The sequence below is a fragment of the Suillus subaureus genome (assembly GCF_016647635.1).
Source record: "Suillus subaureus strain MN1 chromosome Unknown BJ212scaffold_39, whole genome shotgun sequence".
Classification (NCBI taxonomy): Eukaryota; Fungi; Basidiomycota; class Agaricomycetes; order Boletales; family Suillaceae; genus Suillus; species Suillus subaureus.
In genome coordinates, this window is record NW_024538595.1 from 14915 (window position 1) to 34347 (window position 19433).

Here is a 19433-nt window from a genome sequence, read left to right on the forward strand (position 1 = left end):
TGGCAGTCCGGGGTGTCAAATTCATCACGGCAGAAATAGCGGATACTAGCCTTAAAAGCCGTAATTGGCTCTAGCTACCGGATTACGCGCAACTTCCCTGGAAATATCGGGCATAAAAATAAGCCTGTCAATTGTCGTCAACCTTCTTTCGGCTTACCAGTCGCAACGTTCCCGCAATTGAGCCAAGTCTGGCATTGAATGATGACAAACTTATCGATAATGCAGTTGCGCTATAGCTATGTAAAATGGAATGGAGTACAAGGTTTGATGCAGGCTAATCATTAGCTCACATTGTGCTTCCATATTGAATATGTGTTGAGGTCGAAGTTCGGATTACACGACCATGATACTGCAGGAAGCATGAAGAAGGTCAGCTCTGATTATTACCGACTGGTTCATGAAGCGACGACCATTCTAATCGGGTGTTACTTTTGGTAGCGAGGCTATACTAGAACGTGAAGAATTTCATCTATCACAAAAGATCATAAACCGGTTCTCTGCTCTGCCTTGGAGATAGGGTCTCAGGGGTGTGATTACCTTCATGGCATATTTTGATCGGCGAACGATCAGTCAAGTTTGAACTTGGGAATACACATACCAGGTCGAATCAGGGCCTTCGAGCTCCTCATTCAATGCATCAACGGAGTCGTCTATTATGTTCAGGCAGTACAGTCTTCAGTTGCTGACATAATGCAGAATGATTGCAGTTGATTGGCAGATTGACCCTGTGCTGTCTTGGTCACGATATTGTGTGGTTACGAGCGGCTACAATTTAGTTACAAACCCCAAACCGGTACCCGGGCTCTCACATGGCGATGAGAGGCTTCGGAATTATTGACGGGGCCAGTTGTTCGTGTGTATGTGGAAGTAAATATCAATAACATTGCGGTTCTGACCTTAGGTCCAACTCATCTGACGCAATCATAATCACTTTTTCGGAAAGAAATCAGACGTTTCTTCACAATCTTTCTGACGACGGTTAGCGCGTCAACGAGTCTACATCCATCTGCGCCCATCGGAGTCCGTCTGGACACCGGGCGCATATTGGCTCATGGGATGAAGAGTGGCGGAACCAAATATCCCATCGCATCCAGTAAAACCTTGTACACGGGTCGCAGTTGTCATACTTGTCCAGAATGTTTAGGAGGATTTCGTCTATTGATGAAATTCTAGCTCTGTGTGCGTGATGGTCGCCCATCGACACAAACAAACTCAATCGAAGCGATCAATTCAAGAGAGTATCTATTAAATGCGCACGTTCCATGTATGCATACTTTGACGTACTGGCATCAATGTGGTTTCACTTCTCTCCAGATCGGCGTAATAGCTTGGGCGACTGTATTGGCGGCAACCTCGAGGCAGCTGCGTTCTACGTCATCCCGAATAGCTGACCACAGCTTACGGGCACGCCATCTATCCGGGTGAAATCGCCGATGACTTCTTTCCACAAAATCTTTGTAGTCTTGAGGTCGCATGGAGGTCTTGACAGTTGCAAAAAATCTCTCCACCGCGGACCAGTCGACGTCCTCGACTGTTAGACGGGAAGGATGATGGAGCACAGGCCACGGGATGTCAAGAAAGGCGACCGGCTGATCAGGGGTGAACTTCGCGGCGTCAAACTCCTCACTGAGAACCTTGTATCGTTCCAGGGCTCGGTGACTCGTCCACGCACCGGACTCCCAGCGCTGTCGTTGCCTGAGACGCCGATGTTCTTGTCGTTGCCTTTCCTCTGCATCATGTCGTTCGGCTTCCGCTCGAACCTGGTGTGCGAGGCGTTCGGCCTCCTCACGTTGCTGCCTTTGTCTTTCTGCTTCAGCTCTTCTCCGCTGTTCGGCTTTGGCCTGGCGCTCCTGTTCTTCAGCACGTTCGTGCGCCTCACGCTTCTTTCGCTGTTCTTCCCAAAGAGGTTTATCCCGGTCAAGTTCTCGCATTTTGCGAATGGACTCTGCGAGCTCGGCTTGTCGCATTGCCTCTTCGTTCGAGTCATCACTCTTGCGAGACTCAGACTGTTCTTGCGAAGTAGCGGGCTGAGGATATATCGATGGCTCTTTACGATCGCTCACTGAAGAAAAAATATGAATCATCGAAAGAGCAGATTGGAAACGGTAACATACGCAGTTCGTCGATGTTGATTGGGTAATAATCTGCAAACACTTGTTTGAATCCCTTTTGATGGCGTTCGTCCATTGCCCTAACTTTTGCTTGTTTTCGTATTTCCCGTTGCATTTTTGAGTGACATAGAGCCTGCTTGGCCTGACGTGGTGGTGTGGTTCGCTGGCGCTTTCGCGCATGGCCATTGGTAGGGGTGTGTTCTTGTGGCAGTTCATCGTCCGTGTCAGCGGTAAATCCGTTTTCTATCACCTGTGTCAGACCGCTATGAAGAGCAGAGGTTGCAACAAACTTTTTCGTTTGGCATTCCCTTCGGCTTGCGTCCCAGTATTGCTCTGAGATGCAAATTGTTCCGCATCCATGGACATCGGTTGTCCGTCAGCTTGAGATTCCTGACTATATTTTGCTTGTGCGCTCTTGTTCTTCTGCCATCGCTTGTCTCGCTCCTTTTTCAACTCTTCCCTCCCGGATCGCACGGCATCCGACGTGAGTTTGGCTCTGCGACGAAGAAGGCCATCAACAACCATTTGTTTCACTTCTTCCTCGTCGTCAGATTCACTGTCGCTGCTGTGAACATCACTATCTACATGAGCGCGCCGCGAACGCGCTCTTTTACTCGGAAGCGGGGTGTCCGCTTCAGGAGTAGGCGTGCGTGCGCGCGCGCGCTTTGGGCCTGGTGGTGAAGGAGCCCTAGAACGCCGAACCTGGAGATCAACCCTCACAACAGATGTAAATTTGAATCCAAAGTAAACAGTGCACTGATATTCCGGGTCCAGCTTGTAGATCTCCCACTGTTCTTGGTAGCAAAACACGTGTTCCCTGAAAATACAGTATTCCGACAACTGGAAGGACATCGATTGACGATGTCACTCACCCACATATTTCTACTACTCGTGGCCAAAAGCCTTCATCGCGCACACCTCCATCTAGGCGGGCTTTTGGCACAAACCTCCAAAAGCTCGTGCCTTTGGGTGTTGTTTCGATGACGATACGTTTGGGAGGTGGAAGATCCTCGCCGATAGATAGTTTGTGCAAGTCCGGGATATCTTCGCCAGCAAGAGCGGTGCGTGGATCAAAGGACGCGAAGGAGAGTCTGGAATCTGGAGCACGCAATAGACGGGAGGGTTGGGTCGGGTCAAGGAGACCAGGCTGAGTGCCGCGAATTGTCCGTGGCGCAAGGGACGGGTCCGCAGTATGCGTCTGAGCTGGCTGAGAGCCCATTTGACGAAGCTAGACTGCTTAAAGAGGACTACAGAGGTCGGATTAATGATGAAATAAATCTATGTACCTTAGCATTCGATTTAAGAGTCGAAATGGAGTCCACAGTGTTCAGCGTCACGTGAGAGTACAATAGTTTATAAATGGCCAAATATAGTATCTATTCATTTACTGAAGTACATACTGGTTTTGAATCACATCTCTATATTCGATTGTTAGTATATAAATAGTGAATACAAACACTGACGTAGCACTATATGCAGAGTCTCACAATTACAATCTACAGAAATCTACCGAGGGACCACACAACGGCGCACATCTCTCTCGATTTCTAGTTCACTTCTAAGCACCACCGACGTGGTTCTATCTGGCTGTAGTGCCAGCAGGTAATGCAGTATCCTGTAGTGCAATGGAGAGCATGATGTACCTTCACTCCTTGTTATGAAAAATGTGGTCTCAAGTACCCACGAACGTTAGACCTATTATTGATACCGACCTCGAGTTCTTTCGAACTCTTAACTATGGTACGTTCAAACCTTCACATGATACATTGCTACCAAATATTCGGGAACTAAAGCGTATGTGGCAGTTGTATGGTGTCGTGGCAAACATGGAAATTGGATTGCGGTAAGTCAAGCATGTCAGTAATAAGGTAATCAATTCATAGTCATGAGATTCGTGTAATGATGCACATAATGTGATTTACAAGTTGAAGGTTGCAATGCTAAAAGTATGGAAGAAGATATGTGCAAGTAGTGATATAAATGAACTATAATGATAATGCCAAGTTGCAAATGCAATTGTAATGCGGATGCCGATGATGATCCAGGTAATATGACAACAAAATGAAACATGATAGTCAAGAAAGATTTCAATAGCCGTTATGTTCGTTCGTGAACGAGGGCTGGGGCATGGAGTGCGTTGCATTATCCGGGTACTCGCAGCGGCCTTCAAAGTACCCCGAGCCATATGTCTGCAAAAACTCCTCTAGTTCAGCTGGTAGGGAGTCGTTCAGCTGGTCTCCGGGGACAGGCTGGTACTGGAAATCCGCATCGAAGGCGGGAATAGGCTGCTGATAGTTGGCATCGGAGAACAGCTCTGGGTCGAATTGCAGCATGTGGAAAGTGGAGAGATCGACGGGGACAGTTGAGGGCTGGAAGTGGTTGGGGGTCGAGATAGGGAGCTGAGAGGCCTGTTCGTGAACGGAGGCGGAGCTCTCGGCAGGGAAATCGGGGAAGAGTTGCTCCCAGGAGAGTTCGGCAGGCTCGCCAGAGAACTTAGATATACCGGAATCGCTGGACTCAGTAGGTGAGAGCGCATTACAGGGAATGAGGCCTGCGAGTTCGTGGAATGTTAACTCATTCAGATCCAGCGATGCAGGCATATCTTCCTCGGGCCTCATAGACTGAGTAGATGGGTAAGGTGCGGCAGCGGACCGTCGAGCAGCTTTGCCCCCAAGGTTGCGACGCGCCTTGGGCTCGTAGCTGTGTAGGTGCTTGCGGTGACGTGTCAAGCTTGCTGGATCGGTAGTGGCAAACGCGCATCCAGGGTGAGGGCACGTCTTCGAGCGTTCACGGGTGTGGGTCCTGATGTGCGTCTGCACGTTGGACTTTTGGAGGGTCTTGTAATGGCAATCAGGGAATGGACATGCGTGCATACTGATGCAGATAATAAACGGGTCAGAAACCATCTGGTATAATAAGGTACGAGTACATACAGAGCCTCCTTGTGTTCATCGTGCGTACGCATATGTCTAGGAAGATCTGCCTTGCGGCTTATAACTTTGTGGCAGACAGGGCAGTCAACTGGTGTCTGTAGAGAAAGCGTCATAAGTACAAGACGCATGATGTGAAGTAGGCTGGAAACGTACTGTGTTACGTCCTGCAACAGGCATCTTGTGATAGTGTTTGAGAGGAGAGAAGCGGTTATATATGATCTGCAGGGTGGAATTAGATCCTTGAAGTGAATGAATAGCGCGTGCGTTGTGGCAAATCCACACATCTTGCGCGCTTCTTTTAAAGCACCAGGGGTGCTATGGACATCGAGTACGATTGCTTTTCTGCGGCGCGCGTTTCTGCCTTTAAAGGCAAAAAGCACGAAGCAATCGTGTGCGATGGTCTGAGCATAAGGGACGAGCCACTCGGTTAGCAAGGAAGGCAAAAGAGCTGGAAGAAGGTTCTATTGCGTCTCAACACTTTTCATTTTTTACCCTGTTAGGTAATTTCTGGTTACCTGCTCGATGTGGGGATGGCTCAGTGCTCAGTGCTCAGGCCTGAAGGCCTTATAAATGGGAAGGTAGGGGCCTACAGATGCTTCCTAAAAGAGCTCCACCTCGAGGCACATCCGAATGTATTGAGGATTTCCATTCCAGTACTAATCTTTAGGATAACGCTCGCAGTCACCGGCTGGCCATTGTTAATGAAGTTGTATATGGCTCGAAGACGATGAAGAAGAACAAGACCAAGTTAGTTACGCACGATGTATAGTATATGGCCAGCGTCACGTGAGGGTATTGAACCTCAGCTGAACAGCTGGATCTTGATTCTGATTCCGCAAATTCAGCAGCAACGTCGTCGGGCGAGATACTCCCTGGACCTGCAAATATACATCACGAGGCTTGGTAGAGAGCTGAAGTACCCACATGAAGGATGCTTCAAAATCCTGTGCGATCTCGACAGTAATGCCGACCTCTTCACGAGTGAGCATGATCATGAGCATGTCGATGGCGTGTGGACTTCCTAGTCTCCGCGGCTTTCATGGCGCTGTGATGTTGGTTTGCACGAATTTTTTCTAGTGTTTCGAATGTGTCGACTAGAGATTACACCGTCACGCAGGTTGTATTGTGTAGATATCAGAGAATGTACACTCTATTTCACTATGGTGCATGCCCTACAATCGAGAGGATCATCATAGCAAAGACCTTCAATAAGTGGGTGAATTTTGGAATTGGTTGGATGATTTTTCCACCATGAACTGAGGCCAGGTTCCCTTTGCACCTGAATTCTGCTGTGGGCCAGGCACAATCTGTTCTACCAGACCCGGTTGGCAAACCTCCCGAGTTCTGCCAACAACAACTCGACAGCATTTACATAAATGGTCGTTCCTACTTTCCCAGATGATCATTAGAGCTGCCCCCTGTGTGACGGCATCGAGGGTGACGTGACTCACAGTTAGTCGTTCTGACTCAAACGCACCCCATAAAGAGCTAGTAGGACTCAGTGGTGCTGCTCACAGTACTCATTTGCCCGCTAACTCACAATGTCTTTAAGGAGCTTTCAATCCGAAATTCAGGAAATCTCCGCACGGGAACTCGCCCGTCAACGTGGCCAAGCTAGTGTAACTCCTGCTCCGCGGAATATACATGCCAGGAAAATACAGATACTCGAGGAATCTAACATTGTCGGTGAACCATCTCTATCCAGGGATGCTGGCGTCGAGGATGAGGTTGAAGCCGTCCTGGTACCCCACCTTCCATCACCATCTTGTGCATTCACTCAATTCTTCTCAGGCATTACTAGCTATCCATGATTATGACCGAGCGCGCACCTCGGTAGCACAACTCATCACTGGACGCAAAGGCGAGTACATATTCCGCATTGGCTGTCGACCACCACACGTATCACTCTTTGCCGGAGAGAGCGTGGACGATGCAGCAGGATGGTCGGGGGTCCCGCGAACAGATGTCGAAGTCACTTCATTGCAATCATCAGTTAAAAGGGTTGTGGAAGAGCTAGGAGGAAAGGTGTGTGGTTTATTTACATACAGGCAGCATGAATTTATTTCCAATAGATATCATGTTCTTTTTGAAACTACTGACAGCCACTATCCACGTGCAACTCTACTACTACGACTACCTCCGCCCAGCATTGAATTAGTTCCCGAGGTTCGCTGTGCTGTCGTCGGTAACGTTGATTCGGGAAAGTCTACAACACTAGGAGTTCTAACACGCGGTATGATACACGCATGCGTGCACGCGTGTTTCGATTATTTATCTCTTCTCAGGTCCCCTGGATGACGGGAGAGGCCGAGCTCGTGTAGCACTGTTTCGCCACAAACACGAAATTGAGACCGGACGGACATCTAGTGTAGGGATGGAAGTGAGTTGCATTCCACTACCAGCCTACACAATCTATATATTTTCACCCAGATCCTTGGGTTTTCAACAGCTGGAGTCCCGGTCCTTCCAAATATACCGCCTTCTGCTGATGCAGATATGATTCGACGCGATAAACTTGGCTGGGACGAAATTTCAGCACAGTCGGCCAAGATAGTTTCTTTCAGCGGTAAGTCCGTTTGACGTGACTGTGTTTCGCATATATACCTCCGTATTGTAGATCTTGCGGGCCACGAGCGATATTTGAAAACTACTCTCTACGGGTTGACGTCCGGGGCGCCATCGTGTGTGATTCTTATGGTCGGTGCCAATGCCGGGCTTATTGGCATGTCGAAGGAGCATCTGGCAATAGCTCTGGCTTTAAGCGTGCCCGTCGTTGTCTGTATTACCAAGGTAAAAATTAACCCCATAACCATGTGGCTGAGCTGATTTTCACATAGATTGATATGACCCCACCTAATATTCTTAACGAGACCACGAAACAGGTTGTGAAAATTCTGAAGAGTCCTGGATGCAGGTGAATCATATCCTTTACTCCGCTTCGATTCCACGTAACATGACTTTGTAGGAAAACACCAGTTTTTGTGAACTCAATGGAAGTCGCGGTTGAATCGTCGCAGACATTTGCGCAACACAAGTAAGCCTATCCGTCTTCGATCGTGAATCTTTGGTGCTTATGGAACATAGACTATGTCCTGTTTTCCGCGTTTCCAATGTCACTGGAGAAGGCCTTGACTATGTCAGTGTTATGCACTTTCTGATTTGCGAGGGTTCTGACTTGACTGAAGTTTCGCACGTTCTTGAATCTCCTTCCATCCAGCGAGGCGGATACTGAGACGTTCGCGATTGATCAACCACTTGAGGTAGCACCGGCCCTTGGTACACATTCAAGTGTGCAACTGATATCTTTCGCTGCAGTATTCGATCACGGATATCTGGTCTGTCCCATACGTGGGGACGGTCGTCAATGGTATCCTCAACAGTGGGAGCGTCAAGACAGGTGACCCCGTTCTCTTTGGGCCAGATTCCAATGGTCATTTCCAGTCGACCGTTGTGAGGAGCATGCAACGAAAACGGTATTCTCGGTTTCTGTTAGCGTTTTTTGTGGGCACTGAACTTTCAGAGCTGATGTTTCGACAGCTGAGGCTGGCCAATGCGTTGCTCTCGCTCTCAAGCGAGTGAAACGTGCGGCCGTCAGGAAGGGTATGGTCATAGTGCACAAAACCGATACTCCCCCGAAAGGTCAACATCGCATTTTTTTGCTATCATTTTGCAGTAACTCATCAGAACTCACAGCAATACGCCAATTCGAAGGACAGGTCCTCATATTATAGTGAGCTCAAATTTACCTCTCGCATAATGTAATAATCCGAGCAGAATTTGCAGCCACAATACTACCATGCAACAAAACTATCAGGTATGCTTAATAGCTTGCTGTTCTCGCGGCCCATGCTGATGTAGTGTGCGCATAGGCCATGCTTCATTGCGGAGTGAGTAGGATCTCCTCATACCTACCGTAGTTCTCATCAGTTCTAGGCTGTCCGCCAAACTGTTCGTATCATATCGATGGACAACCCTGAAGGGGTCCTGCGGACTGGTGATCGAGCTACCGTTCAGTTCGAGTTCATCACACAGCCGGAGTTTGTCAAGGTCGGGATGAAGTTGTTGTTCCGTGAGGGTAAGACCAAGGTATGCTGATGACTGCTCCGTATTTGCCACTGCACTTCTGACTGTCAACACAACCAGGGACTTGGTGTTATCACTCGTCTGCTATGACAGAGGGGAGCATGATCATGGTGCAGTGACCGCTTGATCGGGAGGAGGTCGTCTACGGTCCTTCTCACTCAAGCCACCCTCATCGCACTCCGTTACAGTTAGTTGTATTCAATCTTTCTTCCAGTGTGGGGTCTGTTTGGTTGTAATGACTCCTCGAGTGCAGTATGAAGAATTGTATTTCTAAGTACCTGGATATTTTATTTGTAATTTGAAGCAATATATCTACAGCGCCCCATCTCTGTCAGTTACACAAAACGATCTTTCACTTCGATGTGCCTTCCAAGTGGGTGAGATTATGAACATCATGACAACTATTTCGCAAGCACAAATCTCTGAAGATATAGCATTGTAAGTACTCGACTATGTAATGAAGGTATCCAGAGAGCTTGCCGAAGCTCGAGAGTACAGTGTTCGTCGACCTAGACCACGAGTAGCTTGTATGCGAAGGTTCTTTCGCACAGCCGGCGTGCTTATCCCATCTTCCACATCAGAAAATTCATCTTCGTCACTACCAGGCGGAGTAGATCGCAACTCGTCGTCACCGTCACTTTCAGATGACACCTCCTTCCGACGCGCGCTTCCCTTTACCCTTTTAGCAGAGGGTTTCTTAGCCCCCGAGCTCGCTTTCTTCTTCCTTTTCTGCGTTTTCGGCGTTTTCGGATGCGCCTGGTAATGTAAGAACTGCTCGAACCATTCCGTACGATATCCGACACATTTCATGACGGTGAAGTTAATCACGAGCCTACCGTCGTTAAGTGCCTCCCGAAGACCGTCTTCTGTAAACTCGATGAGATGAATTTTGCCACCCTTGTCTATAAGTTCGGCATTCGTTCTTTCGACCCAACTCCTTCCCCACAGAGTCGACAGGGCTCCCGATATCCAACGTTGGATAACCAGAGGTTGGAGTAGGTCAACTTGGTGGGGTGAAATTTCGCCCCACCGGGAGGTCTCATACGAACCAAGGTATACCCATTGATTTGGCTTGTCAGAAGCGATGAGGTCGATTGGCCCTGTAATGAGTGAGCCGTCGTTGAAACGCTTCACCCCACAAAACACGACACCATGACCGCCCGGAACGAGTGGGAGATGTGGATTGTAGGAACGTGTCATGGCCAAGCTGCAAAACTTTAACTTTAATAGCGGTATATAAGGTAGAGTCAAGAATTAAGATACGCACTAAGGATATTTATCCGATTTTGTACGACCTTGCCAGTTGTTCGACGTGGTTTGATGACCGCCACCAAGAGCCTGAAGTAAGAGTTAGCCTGATTTACTAGATAGGGAAACTCCGAACTCACGTCGCTGATTACGGAGCGCCGAAATCCGATGCGGAACCGCTCTTCGACGGCAACTGGAGGTCCAAGACCAAGGTGCTCAAGATTCCAGACATCAAATTTGCCATCTTCGCTCTTGACAAACGTAACTCGTTCAATCAAATCGGGTTCATTTTCCGACTTGATAACCACTTGTATTGTCGTATCGACTGGGTCTGCTTTCACGGTCAGACTCGATCTAGAAGCGTTGGAGTTTGACTGCTGTGAGGGTGCTGCGTCTGGAGGATGTTCGGGCACCAGAGGGTTGGATACGAAGCTGTTGGACATGTCTTCGTCAATGTCCTCATGCTCTGTGGCTTCGACGGCAGTCCCATTTGGCTGCCCGCAAGGGTAAGTATCAAAACTGAAGCGAAAAAAAGGTCGTGTACAGAATTCGACTTCAAGTTGTTGAGCTTGATCATATTAAAATTGAGATTTTTAACCTTTTAAGGACATGATGTAAATGAGCAGCCTCTTGTCACGGAGGGTATACACGAACTGTTTGGTCATCTAGCTGACGTAGGATATTCTTCAACTCGTCTTGAAGCCCTGCAATCTCAGCAGTCTGAAGGTGTTGTTCGTTCTTAAGTTGTTTATTCTCCTTGCGAAGTTTAGTTAACTCCTTGCCCTGTTCAGCGACGAGCTTGGTTTTAGCTGCTAGGCTTGCCTTGAGGGCATCTGCCTCCGGATTGAGGTGAGATATTTCGTTTGACTCCTGTTTCACTGTGCGAGCGTTAGAATCATAGTCAGAGTCGGTAAGTTCTATGATCTCGTCATGCATTCTGGTGGTTGCTGATGCAACTTGTTTCCGAGGTAGGCGACGGAGAGGGAGAGAGCTGAGACAGAAGAGAGAGAGAGAGAGAGAGAGAGAGAGAAACACAAATTCAGTCTGAATGAGCACCTATAGGCAAGGTTCAGGACCGTCTCGCCAGGATATTGTGTTTTGAAAATATTGATTTTCAATGGCAAGGGATTACGAGACGTCCTCGGAAGCAATGTAATGCTAGTATTGGTAAACGCAGCGGGCTTACATTTGTAAACGTGTATATGAACGCAATGAGACTATCCTAAGTACCGAGTACTGAGTACTGAGTACCAGTGCTTAGTACGAAGATACTCATCTTCGTTGTTGTCGCTTTCAACCATCTCATCTTCAAGGTAACTTGGCAGCTGGGCATCGCGTGGGGGGTTGAACCTGAGGCTGGGGCCCCAATAATACTTGACGAGCACGAGACTGGTCTTTTCAATGAAGGCAACCCCACTTGTTTAATCATCCAGGCCTAGGTGCACGTCCGCGAGTTTGTGGCGGGTCTGTCGACCTTCGGGTGAGTTCTTGGACAATAAATTTTCTCGTCTTCAATGTATAGTTTGATCTGGGTTTCCTTGGACTCGTGATATATGAAAGATGGTGATGGCGAGCAGTAGGGTGGATACCATCATAAAACAGTCGCTCGAGAGATTGCTTGGATGTACTGAAGTGCTGTGCAGCGGCTAGCCGGCACGGTTGAGTTTGGTCAGCATGCCAAACTTTGTGGAGCTATGACCTGCGGATGAGTCTCGTGCATGTCTTCGACAACATCGTACCAAGCAGTTCCTTCTGACGAAGATAGTCCGCCCGCCAAACCCGCTTCTCGTTTTACATCTCACAAGACTCTTTTTCTTTCTGGATTGGTATTCTTCATCCTCGCGTTCGCATCGTATAAAGCGTTCTCTTATATTCGACATCCGTCTCCTCAACTAGACTCCAGTACCAAAGCATTACAATCCCAAACATCTTCATCCATACCGCCAGCACCGAGTGATACTCCAGAAATGCAAGGTCAAGGAAAGTACAGCGTTGGATAGTAAGTGTTGGCCTCCTTCACAGCGACCTCTCCTGACTGTTTTACCAGCTTTGTAAATTGGTACGTCTTTTCATCGGTCATATATAGAAAGTGTCGACCGTCCGCCAACAATTATTCCTACTTGTAGGGGGATTTATGCTCGCAAGTTCCCGCCGTCGAACATCCCTGCCCAAGATTTGACGTGAGGAACTATCTGCCTTACATTTTCAAGCTCACTGTCCATCTAGCCACATTCTCTATGCATTCGCTGATCTGAGACCTGACTCAGGCGAAGTTGTTCTCTCTGATGCATGGGCGGACAAAGATATTCACTACCCTGGCGATTCTTGGAATGACGTCGGAAACAACCTTTACGGGAATTTCAAGGCCATCTATAAATTGAAGCAGCAAAATAGACACTTGAAGGTCCTTCTCTCAATCGGAGGTTGGACATATTCCCCCAAGTTCCATCCTATCGTTGTCAATCCCGCCCTTCGTGCCAACTTCGTACGGTCTGCAGTTCGTCTACTCGAGGATTACGGTCTTGATGGTCTCGATGTGGACTATGAATATCCATCTAATGAGTACCAAGCTCGTGGCTACGCCGACCTCCTAAGGGAACTCAGAATAGGCTTAGATCAGCACGCTCAAATGAAGGGAATCTATCATAGATTCTTGTTGACAGTATGCCATCCGACTTTACCTATCCCGCTGAGCTTCAAATCTGAGATGTTTTTTTACTAGATCGCTGCTCCTTGCGGACCCGACAACTATCAAAAGTTACACGTGCGTGAAATGGACCAGTACCTCGATTTTTGGAATATGATGGCGTACGACTTCTGTATGCTCTGAAATGTTTGGTTGGATTACCAATTGACTTACATGGAAAAATATCTCAGCTGGTTCATGGGATTCTGTTGCAAATCACCAGGCCAACATCTACGGTGGACCTATCAGCGCCTCACAGGCAATTGCGTGGTACAGCGCGAACGGCGTCCCTCGCTCCAAGATGGTTCTCGGGATTCCGGTGTACGGTAGAAGCTTCACGAACACGTCCGGTCCCGGAGCACCGTTTTCTGGCATTGGACCAGGCAGCTGGGAGCAAGGTGTCTATGACTACCGTGCTCTTCCGCTCCCAGGCACATACGTGTTTCAAGACGACAAGGCCCTGGCGAGCTGGTCTCACGACTATCAGAAGCAAGAGATGGTGAGCTTTGACAACGAGCAGGTCGGCCATTGGAAGGGCGATTGGATTCGCCGTGAAGGTCTTCGAGGAAGCATGTTCTGGGAGTTAAGCGGAGACAAAGGAAGCACACGGGAGGGAATGGAAGGTGGATGGGGAAAGGACCCAGTGCCTGGGAGGAGCTTGGTTGCAACCGTCAAGAATGCCATGGGACCATTGGACCTGAGCCCTAACTGGCTGAGCTATGAGGGCAGCCAATTCGATAACCTGCGCAGCGGTACCATTTAGATCCATTGATTGCATCACACGACACAAGAGGACTCAGGCGTGTTTTCCAGGACAATTATTGTATCACTTTTCCTTCAAGCATATTTCATCGACTTTGTATGATAGCATCCTGTAATGTCACGCTATGTGACTTCTGTGACGACCGTGATGAGCACTGCTAAAAAAAATTAGCGGGCTGTGGGCGCATCGCAGACTGCTGCAGGTCGCCGTCCCCCTCGGCTTTCAACTGTATTTCTCATTTCGCGACCTATAGATTTTGGACAATAATCGGAGGCATTCTACACTGAGATTCGACTTCAATCTCACCTGTATCATCTTCAAGCAGACCAGTCGACTACGATTTTCCTTCTAATCGCACAATTTACCCTAGGACCTATATCCTGAATTTGTCAAATGTCTCCCGCTTTAATGACCTCTTCTTTGGAGTCGGAATTCGCTTTGATCATAGAGGCTTTGCGCACTGCACCATCTGGCCCAGGTCTATATTCCATGACTTTCTTGAGAGATAGAACTTATCATAATCTGTGTAGACGCCAAAGCAGCGGCTGACAAGCTCGCCCTTGCTGTTTCTAAGGCAGGTATAGAGAGCTTGGTGTGCGTCCATTTTCTCTGCGACATTATAAGATAGCGGCATCTAAAGTTTAACAGTGACCAAAATGTAATCACTATCCTTGAAAATTTCGCACTCAACAAGAAATCTGGATGGGAACGAGAATCTGGTGCTATTGCATTCCAGTCGTTACCCGCTGTTCTCGGTCCCCCCAGTGCACCTTTACTTCTCCCGAGCCTTCACGTTCTCTTCGATCTGTTATCTGACAAGGGAGAGGTTGTTCGGACTGCTGCGACAGCTGCCACGAAGGCTATCCTCCAGCTTCTCCCCCCAGAAGCTACACGAACCGTTTTCGGCATTTTAGAAGATATCTTAGAGAAAGGAAAATGGCAAACGAAAGTCGCAGCCCTAGATGCTCTCAAGAGTTTCGTGGCTCGCGCTAAGGACTCAGTAGCTGATGAACTTGGACATATCCTACCCAAGGTTGAAGTAGCAATGCACGACACAAAAAAGGAGGTGCGTTATGAATGTCCTTGCGCTATTTTACTCCGCCGAGCGAATTTCTGCAGGTTGCTTCTGCTGCCGTCAAGTGCGCCACTTCTTTGTGCACGACACTCGCAAACCCCGATCTCGCTCCCCACATCTCCGCTCTGGTTAAGTGTATGTCTAATCCTGATGCAGCACCCGCTTGCATAAAGGCGCTATCATCAACAACTTTCGTTGCCGAAGTCACGGCACCAGCGTTGGCCGTTCTCGTACCATTGCTCCTCCGTGCTCTTAATGATCGTAGCATGGAAGTGCAGCGGCGTACGGTTGTCGTCATTGATAACTTAGTCAAGCTGGTCAGGAACCCCGTAGTTGCCGCGAGATACCTTAGCCCTCTCGTAATGGGCGTCCAGAAGATTGCTGAGGGTGCCGCGTTTCCGGAGGTTGGCTATACTTTTTTGATTGTATGCCTTGCGAATCTCATTCTGCCATTTACTAAGGTTCGTGCCTTCGGCGAGACGGCACTTAATACGTTGCTCAAGGCAGGTGCATCTACCTCGGGGACGCCGCCGACGCGGGATGTCAGCAAGGAGGTGGCTGACGTTGTTGCCGTCTTGTTGTCACTGCTTCCATCAGACCTTGTTATCCCCTCTGCGACTGGCCCAAATGCTCCGCCATCTGCAAGCCACCCTCTTTTGTACCAATCTTTGCAATTTCAGGGGTCCATGGTTGCTGACCTTGTCTATAATCGGCGTTTCCAAGATCCGGAAGTATGGAAACGTTGTGTTGGCGTGTATATGACATTCTGGCTGGGACCAGAGGGATCTGCTGGCTTTGCTGAGTCGGCACGGGCACATTTCCGTGCGATTGATCAAGTGTGTGCTCTTGCTCTATTTTGCCAGGAAACTTTTCATCATCAGGAACCATCCAGGCACTACACAAATCTGTGCACGACGATCAGAGTGGCGAGGGCGAGCTTCTGTGTGACTCACTGTTTTCTCTCGCTTACGGTGCACTTTTACTGCTCTCGCACACAACACTCCGTCTGTTCCGCGGACGCCGTTATGGTATCCTCGGCACGAATGGATCAGGGAAGTCGACCCTTCTGCGCCAGCTTCGGGACGGCAAAGTGGAAAATTTCCCTCCCCAAGATCAATTACGTTGTGTCATGGTAGAGCACTCCTTGCAGGGCGAGGACACGTCTTTGTCTGTGTTAGACTTTGTGGCGTCAGGTCAGTGCATCTATTCGTTAATATCATACTCAGTGACAGCAATTAATTTGCCGCAGACACGGCTCTGGCTCAAATTCCGCGTTCTAAAATACGAGATCAGTTGCTGGAAGTGGGATTCGATGACGTCCGGCAGTCAGACGTAGTCGGTGGGCTGTCCGGTGGTTGGAAGATGAAACTAGAGTTGGCCCGTGCAATGCTTTACAATGCTGACCTTCTTCTTTTGGATGAGGTGCGAGGTGGTTCGATGTTACTGTTCTAGCGTTAGCTCACTTGCAAATACTTTTTGCAATGCAGCCCACTAATCATGTTCGTATCCGGATTATCCCCATTTCCATCGCTTGACGTTTTCCTGATAGTTGGACCGGGCTTCCGTTCAATGGCTTGAGAGTTATCTCATCGCTCACAAAAATGTCACTTGCCTAATCATCAGTCACGATTCTGGGTAAGTACATCTTACCCAATTTCATCATTCAATCGCTGATTCTACTCCACATGACTAGGTTTTTAGATAATGTGACTACTGATATCATACATTACGAGTCCAAAAAGGTAACTTACGCCCTCGTCGGCCGACATTGAACGCCGATTGATTTACTCCCCTCTATCATAGCTCGTCTATTATCCGGGAAATCTTTCATCGTTTGTGGAACAACACCCGGAGGCTAAATCATACTATACCCTAGCGGCGACATCCGTTAAATTCTCGTTTCCTCCGCCTGGCTCCTTGATGGGTGTTCGCAGTAACACTCGTGCCATTTTGAAAATGTCAAATTGCACCTTCACGTACCCCGGTCGGCCACAACCTTCGCTAATAAACGTGTCTTGTGGTGAGTAATAATTCATGCTTCTATTTATGATAAAGCCTCATTCACTCCACTTCGCAAGCCTTATCACTCTCCAGGTGGGTTTGTTTGCTCCACATGTCTGATTGAGCGTGTTTCATTGTCATCTAGCCGAGTTGGTGTAATCGGCCCTAATGGCGCAGGCAAATCGACTTTGATCAAACTTCTGACGGCAAGAATAACGATTCGATCGATAGTATCCCCTTAATGACCTATTTACTTTCAGGGCGAGACCATTCCTCAAGAGGGAACTGTATACAAGCATCCAGCCCTTCGTGTTGGTTACGTTTCACAGCACGCCACCCACCACATAGGTACAATCTTATCTCCCACTTCAGCGTTTAATATACCGAACTAACATCACTTCAGAACGCCACTTGGAAAAGACGCCCATCGGCTATATTCAGTGGCGTTTCCAGGATGGTCACGATCGTACGTCTTTAAACCTAAAGCGTCCCTGTCAGACTCATTAATATAATTTGCTAATCATATCAGGTGAATTACTGGAAAAGGCCACTCGTGTTCTGACAGACGAAGAGAAGGAAATCCTCGATCAAGATTGGGTCGGCAGGAATGGCACCAAGCGCAAATTGGAGGTTAGTGTTACTTTGCACTGTCGATCTGATCCATATCCTAAAATTATACAGCTTATTATGGGACGTCAAAAATTGAAAAAGACATTCCAATATGAGGTCAAGTGGCGTGGTCTTGACCACAAGTTCAACACCTGGGTACCTCGTGATGAGTTGATGGCCAAAGGTTTCGTAAAGTTGGTGCAGCAATTTGACGATCTGGAATCCTCGAGAGAAGGTGCAGGCACGCGTGACACGTCTGCCCAACTTGTGCGCAAACATCTCGAAGACATCGGTCTCGATGGGGACATCGCGCAATATAATGAGATATCGGGATTATCGGGAGGTTTGTAATCAATTGTTGCGTTTGTTCCATCCCACTAACCTCCGACGTTGTTAGGGCAAAAAATCAAGTTGGTCATTGCGGCTTGCCTCTGGAATAATCCCCAGGTTCATTAGATGACTGGTTGTCATGATGATGTGCTGACGTTACTTTGTAGGTTTGCGTTCTTGACGAACCGAGTAATTTCTTAGATCGTGAAGCGCTGGGCGGTCTTGCGGTGGCCATCAAGGAATGGGGTGGTGCTGTGGTGAGCACTACGAAACGAGTACGAATTCTGATCCACAGCTGACATGGAGCGCCTTAGGTTATCATCTCACACAATCACGAATTTGTCTCGGCCTTGTGTCAGTCTTCCGATGTTGTATTTCACGTATTTTTTTTGATGCAGTCTTCTAGGTCCGGAAATATGGCAGATTGAAGCAGGGCGGATGACACATCAAGGAAAAGCCGCCGTTGTCGAGGATGCCTTTACCGACTTGAAGTCCCCGAAGGGCAGTGGTGCTAATACCCCAGCTCGTTCGCGGGTGCAGAGCCCGGCTGTTTCAGCTCATGTGACTCCTGCAGGGAGTGGAGCTGAAGATGCTGGCGCCACAAAGGTTGCCAAAAAGAAGAGGAAACTGACACGCAATCAAGTGAAGGCCCAAGAGGAACGCCGGAGGTTGAGAAAGCTCGCGTGGCTCACTCATGGTGGTCCACGGCCTGAGGACACCGACAGTGACGTTGACCCTTGAGATCGAGGGCCATGTGAATTTATCAGGGGCCATTTCATTCTGATCCGCGGATGCTTTTCGACAAGATCTCTTATAGATTACCTTCCTTGAGTCATACTGTGAAGTAATAGATTTTCCGTTTTGTCGCAAATTCGTTCAGCAGAATATTCAGAAGTTTCACTGCCACGTAGTGTAGGCGACAAAAAGCCGAGTCTGTAACCTTCTTGCAACGGCATACATGAGATAACCGTGCTCACACAGGTCCACGCTAGTGATCGCATTTCAACGTGTCGAGTGCTGGCGGTCTGGCATTTCAATGATCGTTGTCAAACTCGATGCCAATCCGATCATCGGGACATGTGTTCGAGGAGAAAATGTGTTGATTCAGAATTAGTGAAAAGCCGACTAACTAATAATATTACATTAACGGATTCAGACATCCAGTGACAATCATTATCCGGCAGAGTCCGGAGGTGCCCGGTGACCCGGCGTAATATTGGGATGAAAATGAAATTCATAATTGCCAACTTCGAGCTTCGACTCAATACATACTTATCTCTCCCCTTGTCTTTGTCCTGAAACCGATTAAAATAGCGCCATAGCTTCAGCTTCAAGCTTCAGCCGCGGACCGTCAGAAGTTTTTTTTCTTCATCAGAAGGACCCATGAGGGGTTCCTGCCCGAGTAACACTTGATCGACAAAACGGATTTCTTCTCGTGCGGTTCTTAAACTGTTACTGCATAAATATGTCAAGGAGAGACCCTGACCGTGGAGCTGGAAACAAGTCCTGGGATCGACGCGGCGTGACGAAGGTGCTTGCTGGACGGCTGGCGCCGCTGCCGCTGATGCGGCGGTGAACTCGTGCAACAATCCAC

General features: G+C 48.4%; 6 protein-coding genes across 6 annotated transcripts; 3 read left to right on the top strand and 3 right to left on the bottom strand.

The window, feature by feature from the left end:
• Positions 1-1289: 1289 nt before the first annotated feature.
• Positions 1290-3330, bottom strand: BJ212DRAFT_1485119 (uncharacterized protein; the record flags this gene model as incomplete). The annotated part of the gene is made up of 4 exons (XM_041340929.1): positions 1290-2062; positions 2115-2354; positions 2402-2928; positions 2984-3330. The coding sequence occupies 4 exons, from the start codon at positions 3328-3330 to the stop codon at positions 1290-1292; spliced, it is 1887 nt and encodes a 628-aa protein (XP_041188454.1).
• Positions 3331-4822: 1492 nt separating this feature from the next.
• BJ212DRAFT_1280982 (uncharacterized protein) lies at positions 4823-5157 on the bottom strand (the record flags this gene model as incomplete). Its single annotated transcript, XM_041331589.1, has 2 exons — positions 4823-4985; positions 5045-5157. Coding segments are annotated over 2 exons (276 nt in total), but the record flags the coding sequence as incomplete, so codon positions are not given.
• A 1428-nt stretch (positions 5158-6585) lies between these two features.
• Positions 6586-9217, top strand: BJ212DRAFT_1280994 (P-loop containing nucleoside triphosphate hydrolase protein; the record flags this gene model as incomplete). Its single annotated transcript, XM_041331591.1, has 17 exons — positions 6586-6780; positions 6836-7071; positions 7117-7277; positions 7330-7424; positions 7475-7610; positions 7662-7834; positions 7882-7958; positions 8010-8078; positions 8129-8180; positions 8230-8304; positions 8360-8517; positions 8565-8683; positions 8738-8774; positions 8828-8858; positions 8914-8931; positions 8978-9130; positions 9188-9217. The coding sequence occupies 17 exons, from the start codon at positions 6586-6588 to the stop codon at positions 9215-9217; spliced, it is 1815 nt and encodes a 604-aa protein (XP_041188456.1).
• Positions 9218-9577: 360 nt separating this feature from the next.
• BJ212DRAFT_1485122 (uncharacterized protein) lies at positions 9578-11311 on the bottom strand (the record flags this gene model as incomplete). Its single annotated transcript, XM_041340930.1, has 5 exons — positions 9578-10334; positions 10395-10465; positions 10516-10869; positions 10920-10973; positions 11030-11311. The coding sequence occupies 5 exons, from the start codon at positions 11309-11311 to the stop codon at positions 9578-9580; spliced, it is 1518 nt and encodes a 505-aa protein (XP_041188457.1).
• Positions 11312-12093: 782 nt separating this feature from the next.
• On the top strand, positions 12094-13824 carry BJ212DRAFT_1485123 (glycoside hydrolase family 18 protein; the record flags this gene model as incomplete). Its single annotated transcript, XM_041340931.1, has 6 exons — positions 12094-12374; positions 12423-12434; positions 12502-12555; positions 12602-13037; positions 13098-13194; positions 13253-13824. The coding sequence occupies 6 exons, from the start codon at positions 12094-12096 to the stop codon at positions 13822-13824; spliced, it is 1452 nt and encodes a 483-aa protein (XP_041188458.1).
• A 183-nt stretch (positions 13825-14007) lies between these two features.
• Positions 14008-18813, top strand: BJ212DRAFT_1383762 (P-loop containing nucleoside triphosphate hydrolase protein). The gene is made up of 21 exons (XM_041336738.1): positions 14008-14302; positions 14355-14418; positions 14473-14890; positions 14944-15303; positions 15361-15735; positions 15792-16092; positions 16149-16321; positions 16387-16398; positions 16449-16534; positions 16593-16641; positions 16703-16919; positions 16978-16993; positions 17046-17106; positions 17161-17248; positions 17304-17366; positions 17430-17530; positions 17582-17852; positions 17907-17956; positions 18007-18096; positions 18154-18193; positions 18246-18813. Exons 1-21 carry the CDS (start codon positions 14218-14220, stop codon positions 18578-18580), a joined length of 3255 nt encoding a protein of 1084 aa, XP_041188459.1. The 5' UTR covers positions 14008-14217; the 3' UTR covers positions 18581-18813.
• Positions 18814-19433: the final 620 nt, after the last annotated feature.

Excerpts from the sequence above, each read along its gene's own strand:
- BJ212DRAFT_1383762 (XM_041336738.1), top strand. The coding sequence starts at position 14,218 with ATGTCTCCCGCTTTAATGACCTCTTCTTTGGAGTCGGAATTCGCTTTG. Across the intron at positions 16,093-16,148 it reads GTTAGACTTTGTGGCGTCAG|ACACGGCTCTGGCTCAAATT; the intron begins GTCAGTGCATCT and ends AATTTGCCGCAG. Across the intron at positions 17,853-17,906 it reads GATATCGGGATTATCGGGAG|GGCAAAAAATCAAGTTGGTC; the intron begins GTTTGTAATCAA and ends CGACGTTGTTAG.